Source organism: Trachinotus anak, unplaced genomic scaffold, assembly GCF_046630095.1.
Source record: "Trachinotus anak isolate AG129_WGS33_773 ecotype Australia unplaced genomic scaffold, CSIRO_AGI_Tana_v1 ptg000016l, whole genome shotgun sequence".
Lineage (NCBI taxonomy): Eukaryota > Metazoa > Chordata > Actinopteri > Carangiformes > Carangidae > Trachinotus > Trachinotus anak.
In genome coordinates this window covers 2,868,182-2,882,946 of record NW_027273867.1, presented here as the reverse complement: position 1 = coordinate 2,882,946, position 14,765 = coordinate 2,868,182, and the positions used below count along the sequence as shown (strand labels likewise).

Here is a 14,765-nt window from a genome sequence, read left to right as displayed (position 1 = left end):
ACTGTTTACCTGACGACTTGTTTCATGTCATTTGAACTCTGGTTCGTAACACAGGTTTCATTTGTGTCTTGATTAGAATCAGAGGAACAGAACAGGATAGAGAGGCGGCAGGAACAAGAGGAGGAGATGATGCAGGGAGGAGACGGATCAGACGGATCAGACAGGGGAGGGGTGAGCGACACAGAGATGGAGCGTCAGATGAAACAGGAGAGAGGTGGAGGTGAAGCTGGAAATCGATGTTTATTGATCAACAGCCAGTCATCTCTGAGCAGAAGCTGAAAAATCTCATCCAGAGCGGCGATAGAAGCAGCAGCCGCCCTCTCTCAGCTGTGTCATTACTTACACACAGCCATGCACAAACACAATCCTGCCTCCGCTCACACACAACTCGTCTAATTCATTTCAGCCACACCACTGGAACAAATGGCATTTCTGTGCAGCGGGGTCTCCTGAGGGAGACTGAACCTCTGTCACTCAGCCAGAGAGTGACTGTTTCCACACCAGTGTTCATTTCATGAAGGACAACTGTGATGAAAAAAAAAATTCACCCTGAAAACCAAAGAAAGAGGAACCTTAGGAAATGAGAGCTCTGATTAAATGTATTACATTTTTCATCAGTGAATAAAATTGAAACAATAATAATCTCCTGATCAGTGAAACAGTTATCTGCAGTGTTCAGAAGATGAATATATAATATATATTGTAATTTGCCTCTATGGGCTTGTTTTCACAGACAAAACAAACAATAATAGGGCAATGATATCCAGACCACACCATATAATTGTTTCTATCTCAGTCTGACTGTGCGCTAAAACATAACATCCATGGAGAATCAGAGTGGACAGCTGGTTAACAACAACCCTCTGCGACTCAGACTGATCCAGAGGCTGACGGACAGCTGGACAACCTGAAAACAAACTGCCTCTGGCTCTGGCTGGTGCTGGCGTGGAGGCATAAAGAAAGTGTTCTGAGAAAGCTTTATCTGGCCTTCGTATTTTTACAGGGGGCCACCAACATTTTTGAGATTTTGCAGTGGCCAGAGTTGTAAAAGGATGACAACCACCGGTACAGAGAAACCTTTTTTTTTATCTCTATCCCATCACATGATTTCACTCTATCGGGACGGGTCCACGTCAGTCAGGACAAGTCTAAGTCAGGTTTCAAGTCCAGGTGAAGTTCAGAGTCAGTCATAAATGAGAACAGACCTGGTGATGACTATTCTTAGACACGTGACCTGGTGAAAAGTTGAGACTCGAATGTTTTTGCTTTCAAATTTCAGCTAAGTCGAGACTCACAGCAGCAGGTTTCTGTGAATTCAGTTTCAGACGTCCAGCCCATATCTATCTGTGATTTCCCTCTGATTGTATTGAACCATGCAGATGTTTGTGGTTTCTTCTGTTTCCTGATGTCAACTCCAATACAGTTTTTACTGAAACTACATTCTCTAGTCCCTGAAATTAATCATGGACCATTTCCTGTTCGAGAATGAGCAAACAGCCAGATCTTTTTTATCCAGAACATGTAGCAGATCCCAGAAATATATCCTGGAGCGAACCAACACATGCAGACAGCAGCTCTGGGATCAAACTAATTTGTTTTAAAGAGGGAGGGTAATCTGACAGACCAAAGCAGGAAGAAGAGACAAAACACAGGCATTTTTTCCCCTGTAAAAATTTGCATTTCACCCACTCACTTTAGGCTTAAATTGGGTTCAGTGCATAATGGATAATCCTCTGAGATGAATTAAAATACGACAACGGGAATAAAAATGACAAAATCAGCTGTCCTGGAGATGGTGTTGATTAAAAAGCCACTTTGAGTCTGTGTGTGCGTGTGTGTGTGTGTGTGCGTGTGCATGACTGGCATTTGAAACCAGCAGCGCAGATGCCTCACTCTCTCTTTTAAATTGTCATGCAGAGCAGAAAACTTTACAATTTGTCGAGTGAAATGTCAGTGAAGGAGCGTCTTGTTCTTGAACGCACATTAAAGAGCTGAGCTTCATCTGACTGTGAGACAGGGCCGACGGGTTCGGCCAATTACAGACACACGGAGCAGCGCTGCCTTTAAAGAACACCTGAGGGGAGGATGTCAGAGTTATTCACACCGGGCAGATAAATACCCTCCAGAAACCTGGTCTCAGTTAGACCTCCTCTGCCTGTGCTTTGAGGAATTCGAGAAATAGTGCTTCGAAGCCCAACTGATCAATCAGACAGCTGATATCATGAGCCGGTATTAACTTATCACAGATATACTGTGTTGCTCTTTACACTGGACAAGAAATAACAGGAAACATCAGCACTGTAGTGACAGTAACTATGGGTCATAATAAACTGCTGAGAGAGGACCTGTGGGCTCGTTGTTTACAGGAGGTCGGTCTCTTATGAAACATACTGCTGAACTTCCACTCTGTGCCTTCCACTCGTGCGTCCTGGTAGATGCACCAGAGTGACACATTAGTGACACATTTAAACAATCCAGACCAGTGATGTTTAAGCTAATTCTGATTCAATGTTTGAAAAATCCTAAAACTAAACTACGTGATGCTACATGATGTTCTGTGATGCTACGTGATGCTATGTGATGTTCAGTGATGCTACATGATACTGCGTGATGCTACGTGATGTGTCTGATACTACGTGATGCTACGTGATGCTACATGATGTGTCTGATGCTACATGATACTACGTGATGCTACGTGATGCTCTGTGATGCTACGTGATGCTCTGCGATGCTATGTGATGCTAGTACTGCTAGTGATGCTTTGTGATGCTTTGTGATGTGGTCAGTTTGTGCACTAAAATGATGCAATTTTAATGTGAGCTATTTGAAATTGCAGAAGTGGTAGAAGAAGAAGAATGTGTGTGTATATGGATCAAAGATGTGGAACATGTGTCTGTGAGGAGTTCTGACATGTGACTTTATTCCTGATGATGAGGCCACATCATCATCATCACCATAGCCCTGTCACTTCAGGTCTCTGTGGTTTCTGGCCATGCTGCAGAGCCTCATGCACAATGTGAGAATGTGGTGGCGTTGTCATTAAGGACACACACATGCTGTGCTGCAGAGCCCACCGGCCGGCTCTGCCCTCATTTAAGCCCACAAATTGGGCTGGAGGTGAGCGGCGGTGCTCTGCCTCAGCAGAGCGTGAAACAAAGGAGGAGAGGTCACAGAAGAAGTCGCCGCGCCTGCTGAGAGAGGCCGAGCTGCTGAAGGATTGGAAGTGAAAGACCAAGTCTGCAGACTAACGCGGAGCCCGCAGAGAGGCACGGTCCTGACAAACACATTACATCTGGCTGCAGCTACAAACACACACTGATCAGCCTTTTCATACGGAGCCTATATATAGACGGGCTGGCTGTCACAGAGTCACAGTCCACAGGAACATTTGGTTTTCACATTTATTTCCCAAATTACCCTGCAATGGTGCATTCACTGTCTGGTGGCAGTAGTTTGTACCATGGTGGTGAATGAATGCTGCTGTGCAAGTCATCTTGCAGCAAGTCTAGGTATAAATACATGTTGATGGTGCAGAGGTCTCTCTGCATCTCCCACAGCAGCAAACCTTCATCCCCACAATGATGTCAAACTTATATTCAGTGTTTTATGAGTGGATGCAGTGCAGCTTATATTACAGGAGAATCATGAGTGCCCTGCAGTGGTCTTTTAAAGGACCAGTCCACCATGTACACAGACAGCCTGATGATGTCATCAAGTTTTCTAGGTATAAAGACAAGATGATTTTGGTTGCATCACATGGGCATGATTCTACGTAATAATTCCATCTTAAAAAATGTGAAATGGGAAAATTAGTTTGGGTTAAAACCAGGTTTAAAGGTCCCGTTCTGAGGCTCAGATCCTCTCTTCTGATTGGCTGCCTGACCTGTTGTTAGTAGAGCTCCAGAGAGAAGCCTGAGAGAGGTGATATAAAACTACACTGTGATAGTTTTTGGTTCTTAAAACCACAAATATGTCTTGTGATGGAGATCAACACGTCAGATAAAACACTGGAGAAGTTAAAATATGGACCTTTAATGTGCAGAGGATTATGGGACATGTCTGATCCAGTGTTTCTTTAGCTTGACCCATACTAGTTGGTAAAGATCAGGATATCTCAGCCTCTGGATCAAGGTCTTCCAGCAGCATTGTCTAATATCTAAGACTTGATGATGTCACAGTGACATCACACCAGCAACATCACATAGAACTGGCACCTTTCACTATGGTTTCAGTGTCTAGGTTCAACCTGAAAATGACACAGACATGATATCGTGAACATATTTTTTAACCATTTCCACGGTGGCCCAGAGAACTCAACACACTGTAACTTAAGAAAAGAGAGACAGTTTCTGTTGAAAATAAATCAGAAATGAATTTATAATGAAGAGAAATCTTAATGGTCGTTATCTAGGGCAAACTACATCGACAGACAGAGCTGGCAGCAGCAGCAGCGACTGCCACGGCCACGCAGGGCAGGAGGAGTGGTCCCGGAGAGTCGCTATCTCCTTACCAATCATTAAATAAATGTATTGATATTATCATTGGTGTTTTATATGGCACACCTGTGTTGTTTTTAGAGGGCTGGTCATTCTGTGACCTCTCCTTCAGCTGCGGCCATATTTTTCTCTTCGACATGACACACACACACACACACACACACACACACACACACACGCTAAGTTTACTCACAGCAACATTGTAGATGGCCATGCCCACAGCACGGTGGTCATTGATCTTCTCTGTGGAGATGGACTTGGTCTCGTAGGCCAGGAAGATGCCGAGCAGCAGCAGCAGACCTTTATAACCGTACACCACGCCTGCAGGGGGGCAAGATGGCAGCTGTGAGGACTCCCTGTGAAGTTCTCACAGTAGCAGTGATTTTACATTTTTCAAATGCTGCTGTTTGTTACTCTGTTACTCTTGTTTTTAAGTTAATTTTTTGGCCATTTTCTTCCTCTCTTAGATGTAGAGACAGACAGGAAATGGTCCGGCTGGGAGTCCAAACAGAGAATCACTGCTCAGGGCATTTGAGCCCATGTGGTACGAGCTCCACCCATTCGGCTGGCAGGACGCCCTGTTACTCTAACCCTCTAACTTTTAGCCAGATGTTTGTGTCACTTCTTGTCATCATGCTGTGAAAGTTAGAGGTATGTGATAGAGAACAATTTGTCTCCTTTACTTGTTGTTTCCATCATCTTGTTATGAGCCTGCATTTCCAGAGGCTTAACCAATAGGCTATTATTTATGCTATTAGCTTGTCATATTGCATAATAACTTATGTTAATAGCAAGATTAGTTATATCAGTTGAAAATAAGGCAGAATGCAGTTTGGTTTGATAGAACAGGCAGAAAGGCAGGGCCTGTAATGACACTGTGGTTCACCTGAGCTGAAGCCTGTGCAGCTACTTAAAGTTCACTTAGAAAGTCCTTTTAAAGTCACTGCACAACCACTGCTGTGGTGTTACACAGGAAGTCAGGTGCAGAGGAACAGGCGGGGGTCCACTCACCCAGCCAGGTGTTCATCTTCTCTGAGCTGCAGTGCTCCAGTAAAGGCTGAATCAAAACGTCCAGGTCTCCTTTCGGGGCTTCTCTGGTGAATTTCTGCACACAGGTGAAAAACAGTGAAGCAGTGCAACTTCAACACCAAACAAGTCATTTTAAAGGTCCCATATTTTAAGTTCTCCTGTGTTTTATCTGAAGTGTTGATTTCCATCAGAAGATATATTTGTGGTTTTAAGAACCAAAAGTCTCAGTGTAGTTTTACATCTCCTCTCTGAGGCTTCTCTCTGGAGCTCTAGTAACAACAGGTCAGCGCCTCTCTTCTGACATTTATTTAAAAAAGGGAAATATTTGCAAGATGACTTAAACTTAAAAATGAATTTTCACACTGGATTTGTAACTTGGAATTGAATTTCCAATTCAAATGTTTAGGTTGCCATTTTTTTATTGTCTCATACATCATGTGCAGAGAAATGTAAATTTCCCTTTGATTTCATTTTCATATTGACAGCCTTAAGCTTCTGTAACATCGTCTTCTTCACTTGTTTTATTGTTTTGTCAGTTTCTTCCCAGTTCATCTAATGTTATACCAGGTGACATGTTTAATGACATAAGGAGCATTCTCTAGGGGGGAGTTAACAATGAATGGATGATCATACCTCCACTGTGATGTGCAGAGGATCCACAATCTGCCAGATCATGAGAGACAGGATGTCGATGCCGAGCAGAACGCCGACGGTGGCGTAAAGTTTCCATGGTTCCAGGTGCTGCTGGGAAACAGGAGGGGTGGTGGTCACTACAGCGGCACGGCGAGGGATCAGGAAAAAGGCACAAATACTCTCTTTCTGATTTTGTGAGGGTGGGATTTATGAAGCCATAAATAGACTGGACTAAGCTGAACGAGAAAACAATGATCCATCACTAAGTGAGGCCAAGCCGATCTGGCCTCAGAGCACCGGGCCATGACAGGAGGAGAGACAAACAGGCCATCCTGATGAGAGCGCACCGGGAGCAGCGCTCTTCCTTCATGTATTCAGCCTCAGAAACACACACAGTTTGTGGGAACAGTTCCAACACGGTAAAGTGCTTATTGATTTTGTTGCATTATTTCACTGGATCAAAGCTTTCGGGCTGGAAACAGATACAAAGGGGGCAGTGGGATCTGATCTGTCTCTGCTACCAAACCATGATCTGCACTGTTCATCCACACACTGACAGCCTCAGCAGCATCCTCACCCTGCAGCCTCTACCTCGCTCCTCCGACAGCCAGTGTCGCTTGGCAACAGTTGAGCATCCACTTCTCATGGACTTTAAATAGGCTCCGTCCTTATTCCCACAGAATCGTATCTGTTCTCTAAGCAACAGCCAGGACCTGCACAGTGGAGCTGACCACGAATTCATGCTAATGTTTAGAGCCAGTCCAAGAAGCTTACAGTTAGAAGAAGAAGGAGAAGATTTCCCCTCCTGAACTTGACCCCCTTACCCCAGGCCCTGCACGGGAAAGTCTCAGATTGTTCTTCACCTGAGGAAGGTGAGTTCACCTGACGTACATTTGCAAATCAACCCTTTTGGTCCTCACCCCTGAGGCCCTCGTTCTCATAAGAATAAGCAAACCATTAATCTCACCTGTGGTCTGAGTTGCCTGTCAGCTTCTGACTCCTTCTCCCTCACCCTGACCCCCCAGCCCTAATGAGGCTTTCAGACAGAACGTGATTTGTGCTGCCCTCAGGTCAGCTCACTGTCCTGGGGAGTCGTGGAGACAGAGCAGACATAGGTGGAGTTTTCCAAGCTTGTACAGGACACGTCACCAACAAGCAGGAAGCTCCCGCTGTGGTTAGAGTCTATCATTCCATTAACACAGATATTTCTTTCATGTGCTCAGGGGGAAGCGTTAGCATTAGCCCCGCTAACAAGAGGAAGAAGGTGAGCAGCAAGAAGAGGCTGTAGTGACCTCAGGCACAGAGAGCAGCTTGTGAAGCTGTTTCCACAGCAACAGCTTCAGGTCGACTCTCCGTGCCTGGGTGGATGCCTCGTCTGCACGAGCGTTTTGTCACTGCGCCAAATTGAACTTTGACTGCTCTGTGAGGCCATAATGTGTTTCAGGTGCAGTGGAGCCGTCGCCGTGTTCTGTCTGAAAGGCCCATAAAGCTGAGTCAGCAGAGTCAGCTTCAGATTCCTGTTACTTTTACCTTCCTCTTCTCCTTCTTCTCGTCCTTCTTGGTGAAGACGGTGTGGACCCACCAGATCTTGGTGAACATGCTGCCGTACGCGAGGCTGAAACCCAGACCCAGCAGCCACAGGCGAAACTAGCAGGGAAGAAAAGAGATGGAAGATTTGGTAATTAAACTGACTAACATATCAAAGAGATTAATCACAGCAGCTCCCGAGTCATTAACCATCAGCCTCGTTTAATAGCCTTTCAAAAATGACCTTCAACTTCCTCCTCTGAGGCATCGCACAGCTGATGACACCAGGACAGGTACGAGCTAAACGAAAGCACGGAGAGGGTTGAAAGACGGAGGATCTGGTGTGACTCTGAGGGAGTGGAGCCAGCAATACACAGCAACTTGTTTGCAAAGTAAATTTCCAACAACAACTGATGTGTTAGTGCAAACCACTAATCCACTAAAATCCTTCATCTGGTTCAAATATAGAGCTGAAAACCACAGAGGTGGAGAAAGAGGATCTGAAACATGAGACTTCAAACTGGATCAAAGTCAGTTTGAGTTTCTGTCAAACAAACACAAGGTCTGACACATGTGGAGAGCGGATATGACGTCACTGACAGACGACCAATGAAATGGAGCGTTACCATGATTAAAATCAGTGGAAACATTTGTGATGATGTAAGAACATAACTCAACAACATGTAGAACTGACGTCTGGTTGATTTTAGACATTTAATGAGGAGACGTTCCAGATGATAACTTTACACTGAACAGTGATTGGTGGTTTAAGGTGCTGTGCCAACAACAGCTGCAATAACACAACTTGAAAAACAGAGCATCAGACTTTACTCGTTCCTCCGCTGATTAAAGAAGCTTTACATCTACTCTGAACCTCTTTTCTCTCACTTCACAAACCAGCAGCCTCCTCCGTTTACAGTGTGTATCAGCTGCCATGGAGACGGTGGTTGTGCCATGTCAGTTTGCTGACAGACTGTCAACACCTCTAAACAGTATATTTAGAGGTGAGGTCAGTTTAAGATTTGTCCGACCATCTAGAGTCGGATCACTCCAGTTTCCACAGCTGTGCTCCCCCAGCTCCTCCGGTCAGTGAGTCCCAAAACCTGAAAAGTTGACCTAGTTGCATGTCATCACTTCCTGTCCCCTGCTCCTGGGGCTGAAATCAGGTCTGTGTTTAACAGCAGCTCAGACATTTTCAGGTTTGATTCTCTGACATCAAATCTTTCAGTAAATCCCTCAGTCCTGATTTCTTGAAGCTTCTCCGTCTGTTAAAAAAGTGTCTAAATGAGACGACAGAGGTTGTTGGGGATGTTAAACGTCATCAGTCCAACATGAAAACCGATCTCCTCACCAGTCCACCTTTACAGCCTCGCTGTGTTTCTACAAACTGTCACTAACTCTGTCAGAGGAAAGGCTTTTGTAGAAGAGCTCAGAGCTGAATCAAACTACAGGCTGAAGGTTAGTGGTGGTGACGGTGAAGTCATGTGACCGTGGTGTCGTTGGTTTATAGCCTAACATGAGCTTTTTACTGCTGCTGATTGTATTTAGGCTTCAAACATCATAAAGTGGAGTCATTAGTGAAGATTATCCTGCTGAACAAAACCTGTCAGCATCAGAAACTGTTGCTGATTTTCTCTACTCATCCAAAACACAACGGAGAAATCCTATTGGCTGTTAGTGGAGGGAGCCAGGTGATGACTTCAGGGTTGGTCACGTCCCTGCAGCTCTGTATGGACGTGTTTCCTGTCCACAGATCAGCAGAGTGCCGGGTCCCTCACTGAGTTTAAACTCTGAACAATGTGAAGACCAGATGAGGATGAGATAGAAGCTCTCTCCTTAATGTTACCATCTTCTCATCAGGTTTCACAAGCTCATGCCAGGAATCAAACAGTCTCCATAGAAACAGTAGAATTGTACTGCTGTATATTTCCTAACTTTTTCCTGAACTAAGGAAACCTTTTAAGAGATTCTGTGCAACACCCTTAAGTAAAAACCTTAAGTGTTATACTTAAGTAGAAAACTTAAGGTGTTTAAGGTGTGAGACTGAACCAGTGTGTCTGGACTGGACCTACCTGGCAGACCACAGGGAACTGCCTCCTGTGGACGTGGAGGCCGTCGATGCCCAGAGGGAAGACAGCAGCCAGAGCCATCATGCAGCCCACTGCGGTCATGTTGTTCAGGTAGGGCTGAGAGTTCTGGATGTACCTGGAGCAGAGGCACAAGGTGACATGTCGTGTGCTTTCACGCTTTAACTGACACTTCAACTGCTTTCAGCTGTCACACGACAGCTCAGTTTATTCTTCAACCAAAACGGGTCAAACTTTCAGGACTCACACTTGAACTGCTCACAGTGAACACCTCAATCACTGACACTTCATCTGCTCTCATCCCGAACACTTCAACTGATATGAACAAAAAAAGCTTTAAAGAATTCAGGGTCACAATGAAAAAAAGGTACTGTGTTACAATAGACACACACATGCACACACACACCCCTCACTGTCATCTTCCTGCCGTCACATTCAGTCTGTCAGGAGTCCAGACCACAGTCAGTCTGGATTCAGCTGTCTGATAGTCCACTGATCACAATAGCATCCATATCCATATAGTGATTGAGCCATTGATCATATAAGAATACTGATTAGTACAGATGAGCTTCTGTACCTGACGTTGCTGTTGTAGATGTTGAAGGTGAGGCAGATGATTCCCAGCAGGATTCCCAACCCAGCAAAGACAGACACGGACACAAAGAGCTTCTGGGACAGGTATCGAAACTCCTCGATAACCACCGTTTGGTCTGCAGGGGGCCCCGGGCCTAGAAAGCAGAGGGTGATGAAGCTGAGCAGGATCTGACGAAACCACGTGAACTTGCACAGGAGGACAAATCATTCCACGGTGAAAAACATTTATAGAGCAGAAGTTAAGACAGGAAGGGAGGACTTGGTAACTTTAGTCCTGTCTTATCTCAGGTTGTCAACTTTTATGTCTGTTACCTTGCAACCGACACTACTTTTCTCATCTCACTGAGGTACTTCTGTCAACCTTTAGATTTCTCTTTGGGACGTACAGAGATGACCTCTTCACTCTGAAAATCTCCATCAGCAAAAGGAGCACTTGTCTTTTACACCAGAGCACGGAGAGCTCTATGTCCCTGGGTCGGCCTCTCCACAGTGGGTTGGTAGCTGCTCAGCTAACAGCAGGATCATGACTCTGCTACATATCGACGTGACTTAAATATAACCATAATGCAACTGGTGCAACGGTTATTGTACATGTTGCAGACAGAGACACACTGTTAGGAGAGGAACACAGGCAAAGAGGGGCCTCAGTGTGTCTCTTTGCCTGTGGCCCCCAGAGTCTAGGTTCCCCCCTGATTGCGGTGAGCAGAGTACGCCGCTAAATCTCAGGCTTCTCTTCATCTCTAATGGAAACGATCTCGTCTGATACTGAGCACATATACGTAACAAAAACAAGCCACCCTCAGCACATGCTGATCAATTAATCAATTAGTCTGCACGTCGCAGTTTCATAAATATGAACCTGCCCAAAGCAATTAAGGCAAATAATAGCCGGCGTACGCAGGAGTAAATTATAGTGTATTACAGAGTGAATGCATGCTAAACACAAACAGAGCAGTCGCTGCTACAAGGCTGTTAAAGAGGGGCATATACAGTGGTATAGTTTGAGTAAATCCCATATTAAGAGGCAGACAGACATTAAAATCTAATGCTCTCTTACTTTTTTAATTTCATCAACTTAAAAGTAGATAAATTGAAACAGAAATTGTGGCATGTGCGAATGTTTATGCTCGTTTATTCTCAGAACTCCTTTCTAAGAATCCTACAGGGTCTGCACTGAGCTTTGACTTGACCCTCTGCAGAGCTGCACAAAGAAGTCTGCACAAAAACATACACATCAAGACACATACAGCTGAATTATATAAACTGCACTGGGGTTTTAGTCTTTTCATCCTTATTCATCATTACTTCATCTTCTGTTTAGAGGAAAACATGAAATCTGAGGATATTGAGAGCAGAGGTAGCCTTCACACATGGACGTCCATCACTCGCCCTCCGCTCTGATGCTAATGGTGTTCTGCACAACCAGCCGAGCTTGGGACAGACGTCAGCTGAAGCTCCGCAGTCCCTTGGCAGGTTGCATCCATGTAGCTGTGGTCTGTGGTGGTTAGTTTGTGGTGGTGGCAGGTCAGCAGGCAGCTGGAGGGAGTCAGATCTGAGAGCTCGACCAAAGGCTGTGGAACTGGGATCCTGAGCAGTCAGGGGCTGTCAGGACCACATGCTTCCTCATCTTACATAGCCAGACCTATCAGCGCAGCAGAACGGCTGCAGCCATTATCATTCTGCTCGATCACAGTCGTGTTGGTGCCGCTGAGCACAGCACGCAGCTACGGTGCAAAACAGTGTAAGGTAGGAATTTGATTTGGTGGAACGTGTGTAGGTGGTGAGCTCATCAAAATGTCTGAAAGATTTACAGCACCGGTCAGAAGACACGCTTCCCCACACTGCACGTACAAACTGAATGTCCGCTGTGTGACTGCACGGCCCGAATCGGTGTAGGCTGCAGCTGGAAGGTTTTGGTGTTTCCTGTAGTCCTTTAGATGTAACAGACAGATACCGGCCAGTGGCAGGTTTACACTCACAGTCTACATCCACTGACTCAGACTCAGCGGAGGTTCCCTCCGTCCTGTTTGTTGGACAACACGATTCAGTGTGTCTCCTGCCTCGCTGACAAACACACTGCATTAACCCACCGGTGACCTCTTAAATCTGATCTGCTCTTCATCTCACGCCACAAATATACAAGCAGACAAATGTAATGTTTCAACACCGTGTGTCACACACAGACACACCAGAGTCAGTGTGTTAGAGCAGCCAGGACACAGTCAGAGACATTCGCTGTGACTGAAATAACTTCGAGGTGACATTTCTCTGAGCTGCGTCCTGTGAATGAAGAGTGCCCCTGTGTGTGTGGTGTTGGGGGGTTGTGCTGCTGCAGGACTCAGACCTGTTGGTGTTGTCTTGTGGCTCACAGTGCTGCTGGGGCTGGAGACTACAGGTCTGAGAATGAAAGACAACCTGGGGGTGTGGAGTGTAGTGTCCCTCCAGGATACATTAGCTGCTACAGGAGTAACACCCCCAGATCTCTGAGCACCCTGACACCAGTCGGGTTGCACTGAAGACAGACTGTGAGACTGTGATCACCTCATCACTCTTCTGGGATCACATGATACAGTGAAGTGAAAATAAAGGGCAGACACACATTTTAACATCAAACTAAACAGAGAACTTATATAAATATGATGTCCTCATTATTTATTGTGAGTCACTGTGTGAAGTGTTTCCAGACTCTTTTAATATTTGTAGTCTCAGTTTGAGGCTGATGAAGACTCTGGTCCTGAAAGATGAAGGTCAGAGGACTTTACAGTTATTGAACTAAAGTTCACTGATCAGCTCCTGTCTGTGATCCACCGACAGTCAGTGAAGTTGTTTTTCTGTGTTGTTGTGCTTTTGTGTGTCTGACAACTCATGGCTCAGACAGTGTTGTTGTCTGCAGACTGATGGGTTAAAGGAGAGTCTTCATCCATTTATGGATAACTGTGGGAGTGGAAATGAGGCTCGTGCACGTGGGTCCGGTTTCGTGATGAGTGAGATTAATAAAACAGAATCATGTGAACGCAGCGCGACTTTATAATTCTGATGACAAGAATGTGTGTGAATGTTTGTGGGTTTCGTGCAAACACATAGTTTCATGAATCTGCAGTTTTATGGCTCCAGGTGTTGACGTGTTGGCAGAGGCGGGGGTGGAGAAAAAGAGGATGTCTCTACTGTCCACTCTGAGTCTGACTGTGCACAGTGCTAAATTATAGACTCCTGTGACATCAGCTGTGTTGTATGATAGACCATGGTGACAGACTGGTGTGAAGGCCAAAACGGTGTCACCATTATCGTACACACAGCTTTCCACGTTCTGCTGCTCGTAGCCCCCCCCCATGGGAAACAGCCTGAAATCCTCCCACGCACGGCGAACCTGTCCACTGAAACTGTGACTGGAGCAGCAGGTGGAGCGGAGACTCGTCCTGTTATATCCACACGTATCGGCAGGTAGCAGGCAGCTGTGGCTGATCTGTCACCACAGACACTCAGCTACTCTCCTAAACTGGAGCAGGAATTTAAGGAGATTTGGCCTCCATTAAATTTACATGTCATTGAGGACGGGGGCTCTGTGTGTGTGAGAACAGGAGTGTGTGCCTACTTAAGCTGAAGCTGGAGCAGTGACAGAGGAGCCTGAGGCGATGCAGCAAGAGATCTGTGAGCTTGGCGTGTTTGAATGAGATGTTAATAACAGCCATGTTGCCATGGAGTCTTAAGGTCAGAATAGTAACAGATGTGTTGCTGTGGAGGCTGCTGGCTCATGTGCAGCTGAGGATCGTACGTGTCACACTTCAGAGGACGACTTTGAGAGTCTTACATCAAACGCTCCCTGTTTGTTATTCACACAGCAGCTATTTCTGATTCACGTCATATTCAGGGTTCACAACACACACCACTGTGAGGAAGATGAAGAGAGGGTGGATAAAAATGATCCTTCACCATCACACTTCCTGTTATCATCACCTCATTACAGTCACTCTGTAGCATTAGTTTTATTGAGCTGTTAGTAAATGCTAACTATGGTATCGGCCCGAGTGTAAGACTATTGTTTTTCTGTAGATTACATCAGAAATAGTGACGTCATATTACATTTGAGGACGCACAGTTACATGAATTCATGCATTCATGGGGTGAGGACTGTCTGTCCCTGTGAACCAGAGACTTTCACATTAAAGTTCCTCTGTAAAAATCCTCTGCTATGATTCATATTTTGTTTAATGTGGTTTTTACTCATAAAAAGTGAAAAAAAAATAATAATTCAGAAACTGGGTCTGAAGCTCATCTACTCTTTCTTCCTCACTGAGGCCACATCCACATTATTACAGATGTATCAGAGAGGTTAGCATAGTTAGCATCTTTTAATTGTTTATGTTGTCTCTTAGCTTGTAACCAGCAGTGGCTGACACAG

The 14,765-nt window shown here is 45.3% G+C and overlaps 1 protein-coding gene across 6 annotated transcripts in view; it reads right to left on the bottom strand.

The window, feature by feature from the left end:
• The window catches only part of gabbr1b (gamma-aminobutyric acid (GABA) B receptor, 1b), a 146,272-nt gene that overhangs the window by 7,206 nt on the left and 124,301 nt on the right, over positions 1-14,765 (bottom strand). For 4 of the 6 annotated variants that reach the window (XM_071499911.1, XM_071499913.1, XM_071499915.1 and 1 more), the window contains 6 exons: positions 10,350-10,500; positions 9,758-9,890; positions 7,689-7,805; positions 6,159-6,269; positions 5,508-5,601; positions 4,690-4,817 (listed from right to left, as the gene is read on the bottom strand). In XM_071499911.1, the coding sequence (XP_071356012.1) occupies positions 4,690-4,817; positions 5,508-5,601; positions 6,159-6,269; positions 7,689-7,805; positions 9,758-9,890; positions 10,350-10,500 (734 nt within the window). Of the gene's footprint in view, positions 1-23; positions 4,247-4,689; positions 4,818-5,507; positions 5,602-6,158; positions 6,270-7,688; positions 7,806-9,757; positions 9,891-10,349; positions 10,501-14,765 lie in introns of those variants that run through there. The other 2 variants (XM_071499914.1, XM_071499912.1) reach the window with 2 other exon arrangements.